Source organism: Haliotis cracherodii, unplaced genomic scaffold, assembly GCF_022045235.1.
Source record: "Haliotis cracherodii isolate W230 unplaced genomic scaffold, xgHalCrac1.p SCAF_10, whole genome shotgun sequence".
NCBI classification, from domain to species: Eukaryota; Metazoa; Mollusca; class Gastropoda; order Lepetellida; family Haliotidae; genus Haliotis; species Haliotis cracherodii.
In genome coordinates, this window is record NW_027266265.1 from 28725404 (window position 1) to 28750760 (window position 25357).

The 25357-nt window shown below is 42.7% G+C and overlaps 1 protein-coding gene across 3 annotated transcripts; it reads right to left on the reverse strand.

Moving 5' to 3' along the window:
- Window positions 1-508: 508 nt before the first annotated feature.
- LOC139454248 (uncharacterized) lies at window positions 509-24367 on the reverse strand. Of its 3 annotated transcripts, none has more exons than XM_071235859.1 (18): window positions 23827-24097; window positions 21064-21168; window positions 20559-20648; window positions 17901-18033; window positions 17177-17252; window positions 16580-16634; window positions 15644-15741; window positions 15266-15320; window positions 14353-14934; window positions 13369-13471; window positions 12785-12962; window positions 11882-12053; window positions 9969-10124; window positions 8901-9063; window positions 7795-7892; window positions 6446-6529; window positions 5157-5237; window positions 509-634 (listed from the first exon to the last, which is right to left on the reverse strand). In XM_071235859.1, the coding sequence occupies exons 2-18, from the start codon at window positions 21145-21147 to the stop codon at window positions 590-592; spliced, it is 2253 nt and encodes a 750-aa protein (XP_071091960.1). In that variant the 5' UTR covers window positions 21148-21168; window positions 23827-24097; the 3' UTR covers window positions 509-589. The 3 variants fall into 3 exon arrangements, with proteins under 3 accessions (XP_071091960.1, XP_071091959.1, XP_071091958.1); XM_071235858.1 differs by lacking the exon at window positions 509-634 and adding an exon at window positions 24317-24367 and having other exon boundaries at window positions 3028-5237; window positions 23827-23935; XM_071235857.1 differs by lacking the exon at window positions 509-634 and having other exon boundaries at window positions 3028-5237.
- Between the last annotated feature and the right edge of the window lie 990 nt (window positions 24368-25357).

A 25357-nucleotide genomic window follows, 5' to 3' on the forward strand; every position in this document is an offset into this window, starting at 1 on the left:
TCATAAGAATCGATCCACACAATTATGATACGATGACATGCATCAACCAATTCAACGAGCCTAACCACCCGATCCCGTTAGTCGTCTCCCATGACCTATTCTAACCCGGATCTTCATGGGTTGGTATTTGTATGTGAAATTTCAAAAGGCGAACGGGTGGATGTTGTTCACGTCGCTGTCAGCAAGATTCCAGTTCTTTTCTGGCCTGTAAATAATCTAATCTTAATCAGCCAAACCAGTGACTGAGAGAATGAACACCAATCCAGGCCATCGCAGAACCTGATCCCCCGTTCCATATGAGCTGACGATCACGACAAGCATTGTTTACCGATAACCATTCTACACAGGAATACAGAAAGTAGCGAGAGCTTGTGTTATAGATATATCACGTCTATATATATAAAAGATATATAAAATCAAAGTAATAACTAGAAGGAATTAATACAAAATGTTTTATGAACTACATTCGTATTTTACAAATACAAAACGTTTTAACATTATAACCATTTCCATGACGCCACTTGATACGAATTCTGAAGCTGTAGCGACCCAATATCATCCTCGTGGTTCCAGGGAGTTGTACACGTTGCTATGCCCTTGAACCAAAGACGCTCTCTCCACGAGGCCATGCATCCTATAAAAAACGTGACACGTATTCGTCCGCTAGCACATGAAGTCCGAACGCATATATGAAATAAGAAACCAAGGACGATATCGAATGTATTCAATATTGAATATCATATATCATACATCTTGTTGACTAGTGGAAGGTGCCATAAAAAGATTTCTCGGGCACATTTGTCTTGAATGTGATGAGGGAGGTAGGACTTTAAAGGTATTTTTAAGATTTGAAAACATAAGTGATGAGGTAGGATTGTTTTGTGTGTATTTTGTTCCCACCAAGTAGACCAAGAAACACAACTGCGCACACATTGAATTATGTTTCTTAATACAATGACAGCTGTCAAGTTGTCAATGTCACTGTGACATACACATTTGGCCGATAAACATGTCCACATTCAGCTGAAACAACTGCTCGTGCCGCTAGGTGGCCGACGTTGGCTTGTGAAGTGTAATACCGGCTATTATTGATATCTTAATCTTTTCATGGCGTCTCTGCATGCAATGTCGTTAATGTCCAAAGTCCACAATCGTTGTAACAAAGGATCGTACTGGGTCCACGAGCGATAAACTTCAGGGCATATGCTTCGTCTGTTTGGCCAAAATTATAAACAAAAGCATATATTCTAAAAAAACCCAACTATTAACAGTGGCACAAAAAAAGTACATGAAGATAAAAAATATATAAAAACAAGATATTGTTGTTATAACTGGTATAAAGATGACATCGCACTGCATGGACACTTTTTTACACACTTTACTACAAGTGTCCATATCGTGTTCAGAACATCTTGTCCCTATTTGCCAATCCAGTGTGGCAGATGGAATGAAACCCGATTTGATCAGAAATGGCCGATGATTGTAACTATATATCTAAATGTGATAGTTTAAATCCAAATAGACATGTGTACCTAGCAGTAAGCGTCAGTGCCCATTTATCAACGTGTTGACGTACTTCATCGTTTCAACGTAAGTAGACTAGCTTATTAAAATTAACTGGCATAATGTGGTTAAATAGTAATATATACCTTCCAATAACTATCTTTCCACAACTATCACTCTGATCTCATTTAGTGGCGGTCGGGTAGCCTAGTGGTTAAAGCGTTCGCTCGTCACGCCGAAGACCCGGGTTCGATTCCCGACATGGGTACAATGTGTGAAGCCCATTTCTGGTGTCACCCGCCGTGATATTGCTGGAATATTGCTAAAAGCGGTGTAAAACGTCACTCATTCACTCACTGATCTCCTTAAAACCGTCAACATGGTAACTATGTATATAGTGAATGAGTTGGATTCTACGCCGCTTTGAATAGTATTCCAGTTATATTACGGCGTGTCAGCTTGGTTTGGGAGGAAAGCCCGAAGTGATGCAGGTGTCAGACGTTTATCACTTTGGTGAAACCCACGAGCCCGGGTATGGTGCTGACAAACCTAGAAACATCATTGGGGGAAACCGGGATTCAAACCCACGATCGTGCCGGGACGCAATTCTGCTCAGCAAATCGCGGGGCCGAAGATGACTGGACCACCTGTTTTCCTGCTATGGGAGAAATATTATGTTGTGTTCTGTCGATGGTAAGAGGCTCATATATCTGTCCATCGTCAGTGTCCTGGGTGTGATTAGGTCACCCACACAAAAAAGAAATCATTTTTGTATGTGTATATTTCATATTTGTAAATGTCCGTGGACATTAGCCGTCGACGGATGTGATTCATGTCACACAAGAATGTTTTGTAAAACTACGTAAACGGTGAACATCATCAATCCAACAAAACAGGGAAAACACAGAGATTCCCCCCATCTAAAAGTTTGTTATTTAACGACGCACTCAGGAATATTCCAACTCTATGACGGCGGTCTGTAAATAATCGAATATGGACCAGGCACACCAGTGATTGAAATCATAAGCATCGATCTCATCTGAAAGTACTAGTCGACAATAAAATGATGTGACGCTGGTTGTTAGGTAGTAGCGGGGGTGGGGGCGTGAATAAATATAGAAACGTAACTTATTGTCGGTTAGGGCTCTTCGTGGTCAGATTATTGAACGCAGGTTTACAGACATACGGAATTTTCGATTGCCGAGTGCATTAGACAGAATGATAGCTTCTCCGATGAAGATGCCCTTCTCTGTAGCCACATGTTATGTCGGACGGATATAGATACGAGGGAGATCGATATGTCACTAAGTGGATAGCAAGTGACACGCAAAATATAATACATATCAATAAACAATGATATAAAAATAAGTCTGCGCCATGTATATATAAACATGTAGACAATGTGATACCACCACTTCCACTACGAATGTTTACCGAGTAATTATATAAACTAACCACGAAACTTCTTCTTCAAGCAATGCCACTAAATCTAGAACCAAACGAAAATAGCTAGAACCAAACGAAAACAGTTTACTTAAATAACATTGCACAAAATCCAAAAATATTATCAAGAGATAGGAAGCTGGGGCAACTGCGTGGGTGCAGATCAAAAGATAGTTCCTGAATAGTTTCTCGTTCAACATTCAATTTCCGTCATAACCTCAGTGGACTCCAACTTTGACATTCAGTCCTCCGCGAATTAGCCAACAGTGAGAGTTCCCAAACAGCGAGGGTTGATGGACGAGTTCTGAGCCTCACACAGAAGGAATTGCCTATTCCGCTGTAAAGACGTGGGCAGCAGAGTGCAAGCGTGGCAGGGAGTGCCTTGAACATGACTCCTATCCTGGAAGGCCTGTGACGTCAGCAACACCAGAAATGATCCTGATACAGTATGGTGATGACCGAACGGTGAACACCTGAACGTCATATTTCTAGGCATTTCCCAGGAGTGAGTACAGAGACTTTGGCAATGAAGAAAGTATCAGTTCGTTGGGTTCTAAAACTTCTGACATCTGATCAAAAACGCACCAGGCACATGTCTCGTGATAATCTAGCTCTGTTTGAAGCTGGTCCAGAAAGGTTCTTGGCACGATTTCTGACTATGGATGTTAATCAGTCGATACAGCAATCTGCAAGTACTTGACCACTTCACATTCCTCAAGTTTGTCCATTTTCCAAAGGTCACAGACCCATGTTTAGTTTGCTCAATTGACTCAAGTTCTTTCTATTTCAAACGCCTACACGCCTGTCTCACTGCGGTATGTTTCAATCATGTTTCAAGTTCTGTTTCATATTCAGATCTATGCTTAAAGATTCAGAGTGACAAAACACTCCCCACAAGACTGTATAACAAGAGGGATGACTTCAACTTTCCAATAGTCAATTTTCCCTTTAAGTCGAGCAATTTGCCTGCAGCTCCAGCCCTTGGTGTCTTTTGAGATACAATTGAGCATGCTCTTTCTACCAAAATCTCAAAGAGCACCATGCCACTCTCGCTCAGAAGTTGTTTGATCAAGGTTATAACATTAAAGGCAACAGTAAATCTTTCATAAAGTTTTATGGTAGACAAGTGAAGGACATGTGCATATACGCTAAACTTTTCGCGAACACATTGTTTCATCACTGTTTGATAGTGATTCATAAACACATGATTCGGAATCGTACAATCGACTCTATATCTCTAATCGAGATTTCTATAGAATATGGAAAGGGTTTTGTCGCTTTTATTTAAATGTTAAATTCTGTTTCATTTTGGGAGAGACATAGATGTATTTGATATATATAACAATGCAAACGGTAGAAACCAACCCATTTTAGTAACTAGTTCTTATATTCAATAATAGACTGGTACATGACCATCTTTATATTATGAATTTTAGTTCGGACAATTGGACTAGTTTCTGACAAGATATGGGAAATGTCCCGAAGTGTAAATTTGAAACTGTATGTCTATGTAAATTTTTGTTCAATGCCACTTGCAACAGTATTCCATTTATATAACGACGTGTCAGCTTGATGTGGGAGGAAAGCCTTAATCGATGCAGGTCTTAGACCTCCAACACTTTGGTGAAACCCACGGCAACTGGCATCGGTTTCCGGCACTCCTAAGGGACGCAACTCTGAAGCGCGAATTGCGGCGCCTTAGACGACTGGGCCACCCGTGAACCCATTATCCAGTGTATTATATCTTGATTACGATAATATAATGGAAATATAAGACACTGGATAATCGAGGATAATGCCACCGGTACAAAATACATCCGAGAGAAATATTAGATATTTAAAAAAACATATATATGGCCATCGCCCGCACTCACAAAGCCCAATTTATTTATATTATGAAGTGATGTTTATGGTTGTGCACAACTGTTTATAGCACATCTGGATATTGTTCTACGCGGACACTACATTGCCAATCCATTGTTTATCGTTATCTAAATCACTGCAGGCTGTGTTTATGGTTACCGCTTTTATAAAATAAATATTTAAAAAATAATAATAATAATAATAATAATAATAATTGTTTGGGATAAGGGCAAATGGTCATTGTCAAATGCATCTTTCAAGGCTGTCATGAAGTTGCTCGCTTGCGTTGTCATCCAGACATGTCAAGTGCTCTGTATGTTGTGTGCACTGCTCTGAAGGTCACGTACGTTGATGAACTTCCGCATGAAGTCAGCGATGGCGGAGAAAACCTCGTCTGACTTCCGCTGAGGTGGTTCTCCCAAGTATTCCTGAAACGTAAATACTCCAAGGTAAACAACATTTCTCTTAAAGGTATATATATCACTGTAACAATATTTGATCATGTTTCAAAAATATATTTAAATCTGAGCTACATCCGGGGACTCTCTATAAACTGGCCCCTAGCATAACCTATGAATCCCGACCTCAACCTCACGACTGAACTGTTCGAGGAATGGTATGTTATTTAAAACATGTGTTCTACATATTGATATACTTGTGAACGTGTGAGTGTATGTTGTTTAATGCCGTAGTCAGCAATAGTAGTAGAATATGGTCCAGCTATATGGCCATCTGTATATAATCCAGTCTCAGTCAGTTAAATCAGAGACTGAAAGCATACCCAACGATTTACGCAATAAGGGCACGATGACACACAATAGCCAAGTCACCTACCTTTTTAGTTTTAGTTACCTCTTACAGCGAGGATAGTTTAGTAAGAATCAATTCTAACCTGCAAATCTTCATTGGGACAACGATATTTGAAATAGGCGCAGCTACGGTAATCGTATCATTTTATTCCTCCCTGTTATACTATCAGTAGAACGATGAGAATATAGAGTGGGTAGAGAACGATAGACTCTTCCTGGCTCTTTGGCTAGGTGGTTGTCCGCCACACCACCAGTGCGAATTCATACATTTATTTTGGCCCTTGGCTTAACGTTTCTCAGGCATAGGCGCGTCAGTTAAATGCTGTGCTGTCATTTCTATTCCCCCTAAAACGCCTCTGTTGTCATTGATTGACAACTGACATTGCCGAGTTCCATGTGCGACCAGAAAACTATTGTGTTTGTTGGTATTATTGGCGGGGAAATGAATATTAAGTCGTCCTACCTCATTATACGTTCAATAAAATATATACCGCCCTCCTCATCTTTCAAAACAATGTGCCCGAGAACAACGTTTTAAGTGTTTTTTATAATTGTCAAATACTGATATACATGTATATATACCGATCTAATCAATTAATATTTAAGCTGTTTGGTTTTACTCAGTATATATTGTCATATGTGATCGGCGGCATGGATATAGTTGTATCTTCACACCAATGTCTTTATTCAGACCATTAAATGCATACTGACAGTACCAAGTGAATGTCTATGAAGGACCACTAACTGTTAACACTGCTGAGTTCAGTAGATATACGAGACGCTTCACTCAGTAGTTAAAAGCGTTTCCTCAATTATATTCAACTCACCAACATTGCCGCGTACTCCCGTGTCAGACGCTCGTAGAGCTCTGTCAAACTGGCCACTTCAACTTCAAATTTCGAGAGGAAGCTCTGTCAACATTGAAACGTGTGGTGAAATCAATGGTGGTTCCAGAATATGCTCTGGTCACTTGTGTCAAAGGGGACATTTTCACATTTGTATTTCATTGATTACAATATTCCAAATGCCATGCAAACACGAAAGCGTCGTTATTTACTGTATAAAATCATTTGAAGAACAACGGCGGAAAATTCAGTACAATTGATTAATTGGACAGGCCTAGAAAGCGTCGAAAATTCGTTGTAAATTTCAAGCTAAAAATCGACCCTCTTTGGACGCTTTAGTTAGAGGGACAGATGGACGTCAAATCACATGACATCTAATACGCAAGTGATACCAGCATCCATTTTCAACGCATTTTCTACTCGTTTTACCTTTTCTAAGCCTTGGCCTTTCTTAATGGTTTTGACTAAAATTTCTCACCGTTGTCATTCTGTTTGTTAATGTGGATGACAGCTGGCAGCAATTGTGATGTGTTAGTGCCGCGAAATAGCGCATGTGCAGAACCGTCTATTCGGTTAAGAAGTAACCAATCAGCGAAGTAGTGCATGCGTACAGTAAAATTACGAATTTCCGTTTAGAGCCCGGAGAGCCGCGTTGACTCCAGTCTGTTATCTGGCACGAGAGGACGTAGTTCTGTTGACCAATGAGAGCCCGAGAATAGAAAAATGCGCGGCAGACGCTCTTGCTTGATACCCATATCAATCAAGAAAAGAGGGGAGATTTATCATATAGAAATATCGGTGTCTCTCAGTAATTTCCGATTTCAAATTTTCTACGCTTTTTCGTCGTACAATCGACCAAAATGCGTCGAAAAATCCAATTCCCATATACGACGCTTTCACATTTGCAGTGTTCTGATCCACAGTTTAGTCAGCTTTTTCGACTTGCTCTTTTCGGGTTGTAAACGTGGGCGATGTTTTACGCCGATGTTATACTATTCCAGCCATATCATGACGGGGGCCACTAACCATGGGCTTTACACATTGTACTCACATGGCGAATCGAACCGGGATATCGGTGTGTCCCAGTTCTTCTGTTCAGAGTGTCAGGGACAAATGGTCAATATTTTTCATAATATAATATTCTTAATTCTGTTTAGCGGTCGCACGTGAATCACGTTTTGTTGACAGTGGGTGACACTATAAGCATCGGGGTACGGGTATGATCACATGCAAGCCTGACCACCCGATCCTCTAGTCGTCCCTTACGACAAGAGCATATTCTAACCCGGTCCGTACTAGGTATTCACAATGTACTGTACGTAAATACATACCTTGACGTCAGAGAAATACGTCCTCTCCTGTTTATTCCACGCCCCTTTCTCCAATTCCTCCGCCACACACCTTCGACGAGCAAGTTCCTCCTTTAGGGCTGACAAATAAGTAACTCAGTTGTTATTGCATAACTAAACGTCTGTATGTATTGGACGCAAAATATTCCTTGCTGGCTTACATTTCCTTGAAAAAGAAATTTATTAAAGCATTGTAGTTTGTTTCCTCCCTCACCAAACGGGCACGCCGTAAAATAACTGAAATACTCACTCGACCATAAGAAATAAGTTAACCCCCACGCGCTTATGGTCACGTGGTCTACCATAAAAAAGAAGTTACATGTACAAAGGATTAAATAACATGAACTGTGCACTAATCGATACCTTTGCCCCTTTGCAACATAGATGGGCTGTGGTTTGGGTTGGGATGGGAGGTTTGTTTGGTTGGTTGTTTGTTGTTTAACGTTGCACACAGCAATATTCCAGCTATATGACGGCAGTCTGTGAATAATCGAGTCTGCACCAGACAATCTATTGATTGATATCTTGAGCAGCGATCCACACAATTTGGATCGATGAGATACTTCAACCAAATCAGCGAAACTGACCACCTGATCCCGGGACGGGAGGTAGAGGAATTATAGCTCCAAGTATTAGTAGAGGAATAGCTCTATTACTTAGTACTTGCCTTGCGAAAAATGTGTTGTTTTTGTCCCTCGCCGCGCGAAAGCGCGAAGCGGGGGATATAGTATTCACGACCGTCCGTACGTACGTCCGTACGTCCGTCCGTACGTCCCACCTGTTTGTTGCCGCGATATCTCAAGAACTAAACACTGGATTGTCTTCATATTTGGAACTATGGTGTATATACAGACTCCGCAGACACCATTTTCAAGGTCACAGCAGGCAAATCTGCTTTTGGAGTTGGAAAACGGTGTTGCCGCGATATCTCAAGAACTAATCGCTGGATTGTCTTCATATTTGGTACTATGGTGTATATACAGGCGGGGGACATTTCGTCACTTCTGTGACAAATACTTGTTTTTATATTGTTTTTGGCCTATGTCGTATGAAATGAACGTTTTCTTGTGTGGCGCCTGACCACCCACCTTTCAGCTCCGCTTCTAGTGCCGGCATGGAGAGGTCGGCACATAAGGATACATGCTTCAGCGAGTCCGGCCAGTGTACAAGCTCCGGGTGTGATGTCTGCAGGTGGGCCAGGAGGTAGTCCATCACGCTGTACCCTGTGTCCACGTTCTTTATATCAAACACCTATTTCAAACACAAAACAACTTCAGATGTATCGGGTATTTGTTTTCTATCAAACTATAGTAACCGAATTGTCAGACGATTGGCTTGTCATACTGGAGTGAATGAGTAAAAATATTGACGAGGTAAAATCTCCGCCAGAAATGGACCATCACGCGGAAGAGTGAGCGAGTTAGTATGGTTATACGCCGATTTTACAAATATTCCAGTAATAGAACGGCGGGGGACACCTAAATAGGCTATACACATTGCACCTATGAGGGGAATCGAATCCAGGTCTTCGGCGTGACGAGTGAACACTTAACCTGATAGGCTACCCACCGCCACTCACGCGGAAGAATCTGTACCAATAGGTAACATATGTGAAGCCAATTATCACTGATATACTCGAAATCATTACGCCTGAAACACACTGAAATAGTCTCCTAGTTCCGGTTCCGGCCCAAGGCGTGAATAAGCCAGACAAAATCGACTCTAGTTACAATGTTGTGATGACGAGATATGTTGTTTATGTGATCAAGCACTGGTTAGTTTGTTTTAGCACAAGACTCGATTGTTATAATGGTGCTGTTCACAGCGTCACAGGAGTTGCGTCCCTTGGGCGTGCCAGGAACCAAAGATTCTGGAATCGCACTGATTATGTATCAAGGACAGTACACGTGGCCGTTGGTTTAACGAACGTGGTAACAGGCTTTCCGCAAAGGTGACAGGCCGTGATTAAATCGGAAATCTGTTCACAATGGCGTTTAAACAAATACCTACTAACGTCAAAAACATTAATTTCGTTGTTGAAATATTTTTTTGTATATTGTATTGTATTTTGTATCATCACATTATGTCAAGAAAAGAAGATGTAGTTGTTATGATGCTGTTGATGTAGATGCCAATGGTGTTACAAAACCACCCACCTTGTCCACAGATGTGATCAGGAATCCATGAACGCCGTACCCCTTTAGTCGTTTGCCGTTGAGGTAGTTGCCCACCGCCCGCAAGTAACCCAGTACCTCCTTTAGGGGCTGACTGGACAACACCTCCCCGCAGGCGTGTTTCAAGCAGGACACTTTCTGCGGGACACGTACAGTTGTTTACCATAATGTACACGAATAAGCTTGATATAACATGATGCAATAGTGCCACGGCAGTCGACAGTCAACAAACACAGACATACGCTGTCTGCAATGATATTTAAAGATTGACTGCATAAACACTGAGACATAAGGAAGAGAATATGGATGTCAACGTCTTTATTATGAGGAACACAACGTTTCGGAGTATATATTTACTTCCTCATCCAGTGAATGATGAAGGAGTAAGCAAAAACTCCGAAACGTTGTGTTGCATAAAGTTGACATCCATAAATTCTCTTCCTTATGTATATAACTTATAAATGCCTTTCAAAGACAAGAAATAACACTAAATTCAATATATTTAAACAAAATATGATGTCATCAAAAGAAGAGACGTAATGCTTCCTCAGTCTGGTAAGTTCAGGCGAGAATATGAAAGGAGAATTTCTGAGGAGAAAACAGACGCCGACGATATCGGACAGGCATGCTATGCCATAAGCACAATTGACTTTATGTCAGGTGAGCTAAACATCACATATGTTCCTCTCCATTTGTCCCGTGGACTTTGTGCGAAAATGTGTTTTGGCTAACTATATGAAATATCATTCCGGGGATATGCCGAAAAATTGTCCTCATATTTTACCCCAAATACAAATCGTTGACTGGACATGATGACGCTCTAAAAAATAATATGTTTGGCCTCTCCTATCAGTGAAATGATTGTATGTTTGAAGCATGAAAAATATTTCTGTTGTCGCAAAAAAAAAAAAAACATGCATATTTTCTTGGTTCGTTTACAATATTGTGACTTCTGCTTGTTTCAATAGGAAGCCAATAACTGGATGTTCAGTATAATGCTGAAGTTAAACGACATGCCCTACCGGAAGATCTTAATGTGCTGGGCTGTATTCTGTACTTACCTCCACACGGTCGGCACAGCGTGAGGGGAAAGTGTGTGCTGGGCTGTATTCTGTACTTACCTCCACACGGTCGGCACAGCGTGAGGGGAAGGTGTGTGCTGGTCTGTATTCTATACTTACCTCCACACGGTCGGCACAGCGTGAGGGGAAGGTGTGTGCTGGGCTGTATTCTGTACTTACCTCCACACGGTCGGCACAGCGTGAGGGGAAAGTGTGTGCTCGGCTGTATTCTGTACTTACCTCCACACGGTCGGCACAGCGTGAGGGGAAGGTGTGCTGGGCTGTATTCTGTACTTACCTCCACACGGTCGGCACAGCGTGAGGGGAAGGTGTGTGGTGGGCTGTATTCTGTACTTACCTCCACACGGTCGGCACAGCGTGAGGGGAAGGTGTGTGCTGGACTGTATTCTGTACTTACCTCCACACGGTCGGCACAGCGTGAGGGGAAGGTGTGTGCTGGACTGTATTCTGTACTTACCTCCACACGGTCGGCACAGCGTGAGGGGAAGGTGTGTGCTGGGCTGTATTCTGTACTTACCTCCACACGGTCGGCACAGCGTGAGGGGAAGGTGTGCTGGGCTGTATTCTGTACTTACCTCCACACGGTCGGCACAGCGTGAGGGGAAGGTGTATGCTGGGCTGTATTCTGTACTTACCTCCACACGGTCGGCACAGCGTGAGGGGAAGGTGTGCTGGGCTGTATTCTGTACTTACCTCCACACGGTCGGCACAGCGTGAGGGGAAGGTGTGTGCTGGGCTGTATTCTGTACTTACCTCCACACGGTCGGCACAGCGTGAGGGGAAGGTGTGTGCTGGACTGTATTCTGTACTTACCTCCACACGGTCGGCACAGCGTGAGGGAAAGGTGATGGTGCAGATGGCCAGGTCCAATCTCGCCTCTAGGTGGGGGATGGAGCATAGCTGCAACATGAACTCGTCCATTGGAAGTAGATCTGACCCTGCGCGGGATTTGTACAGTTTGATGTCGTCTGCTGTCGGCACCAGTCTGTAAACACGAGGACAAGAGGTAAACATTCACCCAATCACGTGCACATTAATATCTGACCCTCTACTCTGACACCAAACCTACTCTAGGCCCACTTGCCACCAACGTTTCGTTTGGGATGTGACGTCACAATCTCCATATCTGTTATCACCAACTAAATTTCAGTCGCCCAAATAGCGTGAAATCAACAACCAATCACAATGACACTCTGAACGAGAGTTCGGCACAGATCCTTTTTTATAAAATGCGTGCTAGCTGCTGTTATCATATCCCTCACGTCTGTATTTCACAACTTGCGGATCAACCCGTGAAGAAAGTCTGTCAAAGTATTTAAGGCGAAGTTTACAATTATCAAAAATATTCAAAACATCTTCTATAATCACCTATATCTAAATACGTAAATATTTTTACATTGAAAGGATTCAAGAACGAAAACAAACACCGACATGGATCTTGGAAAAGAAAGATGGCCATTGCTGATTCCCTAACTTCTTTGACCCGTGAAGATCCGGGTTAGAATAGGTCTTCAGCAACCAATCCTTGCCGTAAGAGGCGACTATGCGTGTCGTAAGAGGCGACTAGCCGGATCGGTCGGTCAGACTCACTGTCTTGGTTGATGTATGTCACCGTGTTCAAATTGCGTGCTCATGATGTCAATCACTGGATTGTCTGGTCCAGACTCGATTATTTACAGACCGCCGTCATATAGCTGGAAACAAACAAACACTCACTTCTTCATTGCGCGCAGTTTCTCTACCCCGAAGACGTCGATCTCGGTGATGGAGGTGATTGCGTCCCTGAGTCTGTCAAGGGCACGGCGGTAGGGTCGCCCTAATACAATCCCCACGATCTGGGCACGTTTGTGATCCAGGAGAACGTCGGTCCGGTTGTCCGTTGCGTCTGTGCTCTCTGGAAACATGTAACAGTTCAGACAGTGTTGACGGGAGCAGCTGTACACTTCAAGCTACACACAACACTTAACAGGTGCTATTTAACACATAAAGTGATATTGACGAGCTACATACAACACTTAACAGGTGCTATATGACACATAAACTGATATTGACGAGCTACATACAACACTTAACAGGTGCTATGTAACACATAAAGTGATATTGACGAGCTACATACAACACTTAACAGGTGCTATATAACACATAAACTGATATTGACGAGCTACATACATACACACTTAATCCGAGCTCACTAGATAGAGCTTAATAAGGTGTACGAAAATATGTCGGATCTGATTTTCGGTTTCCAGGTGATACAGGGGGATGGGGTGGGGGCAATGGTAAGGTATATGCAGTCTCACTTTCTGCCTTTTTGTTCTCTTTGACGGAAAAATGCGAATCCAGTTTTTCCAGGTTCAGCTTACAGCTCACATCCTCCACACTGTGCCACAGTGACGACTTGAGCTGCAAGTGGAAATACAAGTTAAATATATGTGTACTAATACTTGCTTTGTGCCAAGCTACAATAGACCTCCGGAAATCATTTTTGTTTGTTTGTTTGTTTGTTTGTTTGTTTGTTTGTTTGTTGTTTAACAGCGCACTCAGCATTATTCCAGCGGACTGTAAATAAACGAGTCTGGACCAGACAGTCCAGTGATTGACATCATGAACATCGATCCACGCAATTGAGATACGATGACATGCATCAACCAAGTCAGCGAGCCTGACTACCCGATCCCGTTAGTCGCCTCTTACGACAACCATAGTCGCCTTTTACGGCAAGCATGGGTTGCTGAAGACCCCGGATCTTCCAGGATCTACCCCGGATCTTCCCGGAAATCATGAGATACATATCACATCAGCTTATTATTGAAGACGTTTAACCACAGTCTGTTACAACGTACACATGAGATACACACGAACGCACGCACGTACACACGCACGCACACACGCAAACTGAAAGTTAATATGGAAAACCGCCCTCACCAAATGAAAATTATCCGGTGAAGATCCAGGTTAAAATTCAATGCACCCAATGCTAGTCGTAAGAGGCGTCTAACAGGATGAGGTGGTCAGACTCGCTGACTTGGTTGTTTCATGTCATCGTATCCCAAATGCGAAGATCGATGCTCATGATGTCAATCACTGGATTGTCTCACCCAGACTGGATTATTTACAGATCGCAGTCACATTGCTAACTGCGGGGTTAAACAACCAACAAACAAACCATATTAGTATTCAATAACCTCACCAGCCCTGGCTTAAATGTGAAAGGGTATTCGCCATACTATCCAAATAGTATTGCAATAATAACGCAATAGTGAAACAGTTCCCCCTATACTCACCATGGCCGGCGGTACTTTTGCCCAGTGTGCCTGCTTTAAGTTCTTCTCGGGTTTGTACAGCAACTTCAGGCCTGATGGCTGAGCTGGACCCTGTGACGGTGGGGGTGGGGGTGGAGGAGGGGGTGGTCCTGACCCCGAGGAAGGGGGAGCGGGGGGCTGGGGACCTGGTGGAGGAGGGCTGGGGACTGTCGGGTGAGACTCTTCTTCTTTAGGTGCGCTGCTTTCTATTTCAACCCCCGAGTGTCCCTGCTTGTCCAAGGCCTTGGGGTCTTGTTTAGGCGGACTTGGTGTCCCTTCCTCAGCATAAGACTCCACCAGATCGGACCTACATTTCAAGAGATCCTTGAGTTCAATCATGACGAACTCTTCATCCTCAGTCGGGGGCCTGGAGGGGGCCCTGGTCTTGGGGGAGAACATGTTCAGGATAAAGGCCCCTGCAACGGCTGGGTCGGGGAAGTCGACAGTATCCACGCCCCCATTGTCAGAGACTGTGCTGCCTTCTTCCTCACTGGTACCGACCACGGCCGCTCGTATGTTTTTCTCGGTCAACATGTTGGGATCTCTCATTGCAGAAGTAAACGTCTACAAAAGGAGGATTAAGCATAAGTTAACGAGGACAGGGAGCTCAGATGGGGACTAAGAACCGAAGAGATCCTGACATGGACCACGCACCAGGGAACCGACAAGCAGGGACACAGTGCTAGCAGACCAAGGGTCATTATTGTGACGAAGCCATGGTATATAAGAGTGGATATGGTTTAATGCCGTTTAGCACTATTCCAGAAATATCACGGCGGGGCCAAAAATAGCCTCATGTGGGGTATCAAACTGTGGACTTCAGCGAGGCTAGCGAACGCTTTAACCACTTGGCTACGCTTCACCTCCTCAGTGCTGTATCAACAACAACTCTCACCTGTATCCAGACATCGGCAGTGTTTCCTTCTTCATCCTTGTTGCAGAGGCGGAAACTGAAAAAAATAATACACGATGGAGATTAACCAGGGTTATGGTACTACATGACGCATCACTATTTATACAGTATCTACGTTCGTTTGTCATTTAACAATACATTCAGCAATATTCCAGCTAAACGATGTTAATACAAATAATCGATTCTGGACCAGACAAACTAGAGATTGATATAAAGTCAAGTAACCCGAGCCTGACCACCTGGTCCATTTGGTCGCATTTTAGGAAAACCACGGGTTGCTGGGGATGCATGCTCACCGGACCCCCCGGCGGAATATTGTATGTAGGATTGTGTTGACCCGGGTACATAGTGGGTACTCACCTGTAGCTATACCCAGATACAGAGACAAAGAAGGACCTATCGTCCAGCTTCTGAACCCAGCAAGTATCCTTCCACAGCTCCACCACATCCATCACATTCTGAAACAGCCAAGCGGACATTATGGGGACGACCATTTGATATAGCTCGGGGTGGGGGAATTTTATCGAAAAAAATAAATTGTCCCCGGAAATATTTGAAAAAATAATCATGCTTCATAATGCTAGAAAAAGGAGAAGCAAAAAATATTTTGGCTCATGGTTTTAATTAAAAGATATCTGGTTTTGCAGCTGTAGAATTATCTGGTCTCACTACACATTCCCAGCCCCCAGCCCATTATCTGTCAATCAGCACATGCACAAGGATACTCAGGGATGGATCAGCACGGCGTTCTCCGAGACCGATATTCGGCACCAGGTCTACGGTTTACGAAATAAAAATGCCAAATGTTTGATAAGATAATGTATTTCTCAAGATATGCCTGCTAACAGTACGTAAACTGCCGGGCAAAAGAAAGTATACACTTGAAAATTGGACAAACGTTATCAGGCGGTTAAAAACACTGCAAACTTAAGGTCAAAACACAAATATGACACTCGTATAAAAAACATCACAATCAACTAAGTGAACCATTTGTTTAATTTGTAGCAACCATCGAACATGAGTGTATACTTCCTTTTGCTCGGCAGTTTACTTTGAAATCCTAGACAAGTCCTCGTTAGTGAGATCAGTATAAGGAGCACCGTTACATATAACGTTTGTAGCAGTGAAGTGTAAACAGGAAAACAATGCATGTGCTACTCGTGCTCCGAAGATAATGTGTTAAGCAGCACCTCGGTGTATGTATTAACTTGAACTGTGTTGTTCAAGGGTAGTTTCCTGTCATAGTGTATACATTACAGACAGTGTATGCGTTGCCCTGATCGAGTATATATGTACCTCTTCTCCAGGAAGTTGATACGAAAAGCGGCCATATGACACTTTTACCCGTCGACTGTAAAAATAAAAGATTCAATTTAAACATACGTCTTGACCATTACAATTTCTTGCTCTATTATGCTTATTTGTCGGGATTCAGGTGTCAGAATAAAAATTATTTTAAAGAAAGTCAACATTACTGTTGTATTAAAGGTTACAAGTCATCCAATGAAGGTTCAAAATGTGCATCATTTAATTTCAGTCAAACACCGTTGTGTCGAAGTTGAAAGGACCTGCGTAAATACTTTGAGTTATGCGAAGTTCGATACAACCGAAAATGATGACTAAAGAAGGAATACGCTGGAACCAAACTTTTACTTCGAGACTACCGTAAGCTCGGCACAACAGTGTTTGACTCTTATATAAGAAATACGACATCTGTAACAATAATGATAAGTGTATTTCTACACATCCACTCGGCTCGTCTAGGTCAATATTATGTTGGTAGCGGAATATGCCGAATGGCCCCAAGTGCTGACCAAGTCAGTGAATTATCTCCCCTTTATGATATGGTGTGGCTGCACAGGTGGCAGTAGAGCAGAACAACCAGGCACTCACCTGTTCCATATCTCGACTCCCATCTCTCCCTTCTTTTCAAGGTCCCCTGTCTTAATAGGATCATCTTTAAATTTACCTGCGAGGGAATGTAAGTTAGCAAATACATTTCAATAATGGCACGAGAAAACAACAATAAACTGAGTTAGTGGGTTGAACGCCGTCTTGACTAGTATTTCAGTTATATCACGGCGTGTCAGCTTGATGTAGGAGGAAATCCCGTAGTGATGCACAATTACTTCTTTAAGGGGCATTTATTATAGAAGTTGGTATGATGACCAAGGATATAGTTCTTTGAACATACAACGTCTTTATTACAGTGAATACGACGTTTCGGTGTAGATACTATCACCGTTACGAAGAACATGCTATCCCCTGGTGCAATATTGGATATTTAACACTTTGGGTGAAACGTACGAGCACGGGTAATGTTAGATATGGTGCTGACAAACCTAGAAACAAAATGAAGCCGACTCTGGGATTCCATCCCACGATCATAGGTTTCTGGCACGCCTAAGGGAGGCAACTCTAAACGGCGAATTGCGACGCCTAAGAGTACTGGGCCACCCGTGCCCCCAATACATTGTTTACTCTAAACTTAGAGTGTAGTAATCTACGTTTACCTATATCCTCGTATCAGTTAGCCCTTCAAACCTAAATACTAAGTAAACGTTCCCGTGTTTTATCCCACACCAACACCATCTCTACTTCATACCCCATAACATACCAGGATTGAAGCCACCTTGACATCTAGCCAAAACGAGGCTCAGCAAGTCAAAGATGGCGGCCTTGTCTTTGTAGTTGTCAATGTTGACAATAAGTTCTCCCTCCAAGAAGTCAAGTCTCAGGGTCAAGTCCGACTGCAAATTAAACCACAGATGAAAGCTCATGTTCAATGAGAGATCGTCAGTCAATCTCATGGAGCGTATTAATGTCCTGATATATACACGTGCCTTCTTTACAAAACGTGATTTTGAGGCTGTGTTTTAAGTGAGATACACAACACGTAACAGCACATTATCGGAATATAAATGCAACGAAGCACGAAGAAATGGCACCGTCTCGCATTATGTACGAATGCATTCGACAGGTTTTCTTCAAAGGAATACACTTAATAAATCACCTTTTTCAGAATCTGACAAAAGATCACCCCGTGCAGCTGAAAATTAACCATGAACTCGTCGTTGTCTAAAATTAAAATGATGTTATTTATGTATACGAAGTGTTTTCTCCGCTACTGATGCACGTGTGCAAGGGCTCCGTCGGGCGTTTGCCTTGTCATATGGTTACAGGTCACCTAATGTGATGTTTCATATGGTTACAGGTCACCGGATGTGATGCTACATGATGGTTACAGGTCATCTGATGTGATGTTTCACATGGTTACAGGTCACCTGATGTGATGTTACATAATGGTTACAGGTCATCTGATGTGATGTTACATAATGATTACAGGTCACCTAATGTGATGTTACATAATGATTACAGGTTACCTAATGTGATGTTACGTGATGGTTACAGGTCACCTGATGTGATGTTACGTAATGATTACAGGTCATCTGATGTGATGTAACACGATGGTTACAGGTCACCTGATGTGATGTTACACGATGGCTACAGGTCACCTAATGTGATCTTACACGATGGTTACAGGTCACCTGATGTGATGTTACACGATGGTTACAGGTCACCTGATGTGATGTTACATATGGTTACAGGTCATCTGATGTGATGTTACATATGGTTACAGGTCATCTGATGTGATGTTACATATGGTTACAGGTCACCTAATGTGATGTTACATATTGTTACAGGTCATCTGATGTGATGTTACATGATGGTTACAGGCCACCTAATGTGATGTTTCATATGGTTACAGGTCATCTGATGTGATGTTACACGATGGTTACAGGTCACCTAATGTGATGTTATATATGGTTACAGGCCACCTAATGTGATGTTACATGATTGGTACAGGTCACCTAATGTGATGTTACATTGGTTACAGGTCACCTGATGTGATGTTACACGATGGTAACAGGTCACCTAATGTGATGCTACATAATGATTACAGGCCACCTGATTTGGTGTTTCATATGGTTACAGGTCACCTGATGTGATGTTACATAATGATTACAGGTCACCTGATGTGATGTTACATAATGATTACAGGTCACCTAATGTGATGTTACATGATGGTTACAGGTCATCTGATGTGATGTTACATAATGATTACAGGTCACCTGATGTGATGTTACATGATGGTTACAGGTCACGTGATGTGATGTTACATATGGTTACAGGTCATCTGATGTGATGTTACATATGGTTACAGGCCACCTGATGTGATGTTACATATGATTACAGGCCACCTAATGTTCTGTTACATATGGTTACAGGTCACCTAATGTGATGTTACATATGGTTACAGGTCATCTGATGTGATGTTACATATGGTTACAGGCCATCTGATGTGATGTTACATAATGATTACAGGCCACCTGATGTGATGTTACATGATGGTTACAGGTCACCTGATGTGATGTTACATTATGGTTACAGGTCATCTGATGTGATGTTACATATGGTTACAGGTCATCTGATGTGATGTTACATAATGATTACAGGCCACCTGATGTAATGTTACACGATGGTTACAGGTCACCTGATGTGATGTTACATATGGTTACAGGTCATCTGATGTGATGTTACATATGGTTACAGGTCATCTGATGTGATGTTACATATGATTACAGGCCACCTAATGTGATGTTTCATATGGTTACAGGTCACCTGATGTGATGTTACACGATGGTTACAGGTCACCTAATGTGATGTTACATATGGTTACAGGCCACCTAATGTGATGTTACATGATGGGTACAGGTCACCTAATGTGATGTTTCATATGATTACAGGTCACCTAATGTGATGTTACATGATGGTTACAGGTCATCTGATGTGATGTTACATAATGATTACAGGTCACCTAATGTGATGTTACATGATGGTTACAGGTCACGTGATGTGATGTTACATGATGGTTACAGGTCACATGATGTGATGCTAGATGATGGTTACAGGTCACCTAATGTGATGTTACATGATGGTTACAGGTCATCTGATGTGATGTTACGTGATGGTTACAGGTCACATGATGTGATGCTAGATGATTGTTACTCGTCACGTGAGGAGATGTTACGTAGTGGCTACACATCACATGAGGGGATTTTACGTAATGGCTACACGTCACATGAGGAGATGTTACGTAATGGCTGCACGTCACATGAGGAGATGTTACGTAGTGGCTACAAGTCACATGAGGAGATGTTACGTAATGGCTACACGTCACGTGAGGAGCTGTTACGTAATGGCTACACGTTACCGATGTGAATCTGTGGAGCAGGAGCAGGCTGTGGTGTCGCTTGGTAACGCCGTTCTGGTGCAGGTACAACCGGAACTCACTCAGCTTAATCTGCAAGAAGAATATAGACTTCCATAACACTGGCGGCCTAGTTGGTGTTTGTAGTTTGATGCCGCACTCAGCAACATTCCATCTATATGTCGGCAGTCTGTACATAACCGAGTCTTGACAATCCAATGATTGAAATCATCTGCATCGTCCTACGCAAGTGGGATACATGCACCAACCAAGTCGGCGAACCTGAGCACCCCATCCCCTTTGTCGCCTCTTACGACAAGCATGTCTTGCTCAGGACCAATTCTAACCCGGATCTTAATGTGTCGGGGTAGGAAGTGAGATCCTTAGATTGTCTGGATCATACTCCCTTGCTCATATCAAACATACAGAAATATAAGGAAGAGAATTTATGGATGTCAACTTCTTTATTATGAGGAACACAACGTCGATGTGAACAAAGTATACAGACCTGCAATATGGCTGTTTTCCAGTCTGGTGTGTAAACACTGTATGCGTAGACGTCTTTGGCCATCGTTGTTGCTGTTGTTGTCATGACGTGTAGTGACAGTTTAATCTGTTAAAGTAACCCCAAATTATTAACGATTGAGTGTGTTTGGTTTAATGCCGCTTTGACCAGTTTTTCGTATCACGGTATGTCAGCTAGGTGTGGAAATGAGCAGCGTGATGCAGGGTGATGCAGCGTGATGCAGGATGATGCAGGGTGATGCAGCGTGATGCAGGATGATGCAGCGTGATGCAGGATGATGCAGGGTGATGCAGCGTGATGCAGGGTGATGCAGCGTGATGCAGGGTGATGCAGCGTGATGCAGCGTGATGCAGGATGATGCAGGGTGATGCAGGATGATGCAGCGTGATGCAGGATGATGCAGCGTGATGCAGCGTGTTGCAGAGGGATGCAGCGTGATGCAGGGTGATGCAGCGTGATACAGGATGATGACGTTTACCACTTTGGTGAACCCCATGAACACGGGAATGGTGCTGAAAAATCCAGGCGAATCTAGGATTCGAACAACGGATTCTGACTCGACAAAGGGACGTAACTCTGCACATTGAATTGAGCCGCCAGCAATAATACACATGGATACGCTGACTGATCTGTGAATATAATTCTATTTAATTCTCTCATGACGTGTTTTTCTTAAATATAATGCCAAACAGAAATATGAACTATAAATATGCAATTCATCTGCTATCGTTTAAGGGGGCCACGTTATTGCTTCCGCTTTTCCTGCTCGAAAATATGATGGAACATATCTTAGGCGACGATCTGAACACAAACCCGCAACTCAAATGTGGGTGAGTGTGTTTCGGAGCTTTATTCAGTTTGATCGTCATGCTGTATATTAAATAATATAATCATTGGGATGTCATCATAACCGCATGTCACTATTCTAGATCCGCGTTGCAGCTCACTCGGAACATGGGTCGTATTTCCACATGTTTACTTTATATTCAACTAGTTCACATAAATATGTGCTGATGCTCAGAATGATTCATGATTCAAACACTAGGCGGCAGCTGGCGACTGCAGCGGACAACTGTGTATAATAACCTCGCTGTGCAGTGTATTTGATGAAAAACTAAAGAGCGTGTCTCTGAAATTCATACTCTTGACCTGTACCCTAACACTACGTGGAAGCTCAAAGCCACTAGAGTCACAGTCCAAAGTCTTGTAAAACATGCAGTAACCTTTCCGCGGATTATCAAAACAAAAATATGATACCCCTACAACATTTTTTTTGGTTTTGCTTTTTTTTAAATTGAGAAGTTTTCGTGCATATTTCCGACAGTAGAGAGACAGGGTGAGAGAAACGCATCCCGTATATGGCGGAGTAGCAACTATCATCCTCAGGATCATCTACCTCGTGAGTATTTCTGATCGGTGTAGCTCACAGTTCTCCATGTTTGTCGTAGGTGAGTGAGTATGGTTTTACGCCGTTTCAGCAATATTCCAGCATTATCACAGCGGTGATACCAGAAATGGGCTTCACATATAGTACCCATGTGGGAATCGAACCCTGATCTTCGGCGTGAGGAACGAACGCTTTAACCACTAGGCTACTCCACCGTCCCCGTTTGTCGTAAGAGCCGTCTTAATGAGGATCAGGTGGTCAAAATGTGTGTCATGGCTGGTTGTGTGTGATCCTGCCCACAACGTGGATCAATACTCATCTTATCAACCACCGGTTGCCCTGGTCCCGATTCGATTATTTACAGGCATATTACATGACATAGTTGGACATTGCCGAATGCGGCGTAAAACAGCATCGTTGTATAAGTAATTTACAGTGTTTACATGTCAAGTTAACCTTAAGAGGTGTCGTGTTGGGTGAGTCAGCACGCATTGATCACAAGGGCTGGATTAATTTGGTTGCCGTGAAGTAGTTTAAATCAAGTCTAGCCTTGTCGTCTTGCTCTGTTATTTTAAAGGCGAGAGATTCAGGACAATAGACTTACAAAGGTCTCCTTTTATTATTTGTTTTAACACCTGTGATGTTAATTAACCTGCTGGCTGCATATCGTCTTCCCTGGTCAGGTACAATTCATGTTTACGAATCAATAAACATATATATATATGTAACATTCTGTCGGCCCATTGCTACAATCAACTGGTCTCCTTCCATTGTTGGAATAACGATGTTTCCAGGTAGAACATGTGTTGCGTTTATACTCAAAGCGATAAGCATTTTTTCCTCCTTGTTCATTCCTTGTTGAATTTATCATTGTGATCAATGGAGCAAAATAAAAGAAAGTATCGGGACACCATTTATGGGTAGTGGTCGCGATCAAGATATCACAAATATGACTGACATGTTATTTGTAATGCTATGTTTCGTCCTCTTTGGCAAAGATACAAGAACTGCTATAAATACATTCAAATTGTTCAAACACTATCAGGAACATCGGCTTTGTGATGATAACGTTTGGGACGGTCCATGTATTTACAAATATATATTCCACTGTACCAGTGATTTTGTATTCCGGACGATTTAACTGGGACCATCCATTATAAATCAGTATAAAGTGAATGATCCGTGATGTGGTCAACACTACTTTACACGCTATTGGGTATATCTTATGTTATTGAGAGTGAGCTTAACACATTGTACCCAAGTGGGATTCGAACCCGGGCCTTTGGCGTGACGAACGAATTCATAATAACCACTACTTACCCAACAGCCCCTAAATTACTGGAATATATGGTACTTACCTGAAAGGGTATGTGGACTGACTTGTGCTTGTACGACTCAAAACAACTATTCTATAGTGAAAATTCACATGACAGATCTCATCATGTGACTTGAAGTGCCCTTTCCGACCTGCAAATAGAACACACAGGACCGAGTTCCGAGTATTTCAGTTTCCGAGGGAATCCCTACTCCGTCAACTGGAAATCCCACACAGTGGCGCTGCGACAGACTATCACAACACATACTGGTGTATTAGTCTGTCTTTGTTAATAAACATTCTTGGTTATATAAACTACGTTTTACATAACGCTGAGCACTATATAATCACTGAATGTATGTATTACTGTGTGTTCATGGTTCAATGGTCGACAGAAGGGCCTTGGTTGTATTGTGTACCTTGTCGTATTTTATAAACAAGGATACGGTTCGCTTCGTACTTGTCAATATAACCGGCTGTAGAAGGTAATTGTTGTGTAGATTCATCATCAAATGGAAAATGATTACACTTACGTGTCCTGGAGCTAGGACGCGGTGACCTGTCAAATATACTCACGTGACGGGTGGAGTCACGAGACGGGTGCAGACGGTCACCCGTGACGTAGCTATGTCTACCCGGTAGAGCTATTTATATACATTAATGGTGACATACTTACACAGGAAGTGATTTCTCCACAGATCAGTGTCGGATGTTATAGCTTCATTCAAGCGTAAATAACATGGTAAACGCGTAATTCGGGAAAACCATTGCTTGAAGGTCGCAACATTGATTTTATGGATTGGTAGCTCCGTATATTCTTGCTTTTCTTTTAATTTAGTGTCGCGAAAGTATTGTTCATATATATTTAAGGATCTACTTCAACAAATTGTGAATGCGCGTTGATGCAGGAGAGGTGAAATTGGGTTTAACGTCGCGTCCAAGATTATTGCACTTATATAGCGACGTGCATGCACGTGTGTGTGTGTGTGTGTGGATGCTTGTACTAGTCCGGACTGGTGCCGATTTATAGTGCTAGCACGCTGAAATATCATGCCGCAGTTTAACATGAATACCCAACTGAGACACAGTATACTGACTCCGAGCCGACCAGTCCTTGTTTTAGCCCTTTAATGCCGAGCGCCAGACAGCGTTGATACAGAAGTATTTAAATGCATGTAGCCAACTGAGTCCCAATTGCATTTTACCCATTTCACCTTCTGCCATTTTGGTAAGGATGTGCAATGACTCCCTTCCTGAGTACCCGGCCGCGTCATACGTTTAAAGATGGTATTTGTTGTTACTTTGTCTGGCGATCGGCATAAATGGAGCTAAAACAAGGACTGGTCGGCTCGGAGTCAGTATACTGTGTCTGAGTGGGGTATTCATGTTAAACTGCGGCATGGTATCTACGTGGGCTAGCACTATAAATCGGCATCAGTCCGGACTAGTACAAGCAGACAGACAGACAGACAGACAGACAGACAGACACACACACACACGCGTGTGTGCACGGTTTATACGTGCAATAATCTTGGACGCGACGTTAAACCCCATTTCACCTCACCTCCTCAGAA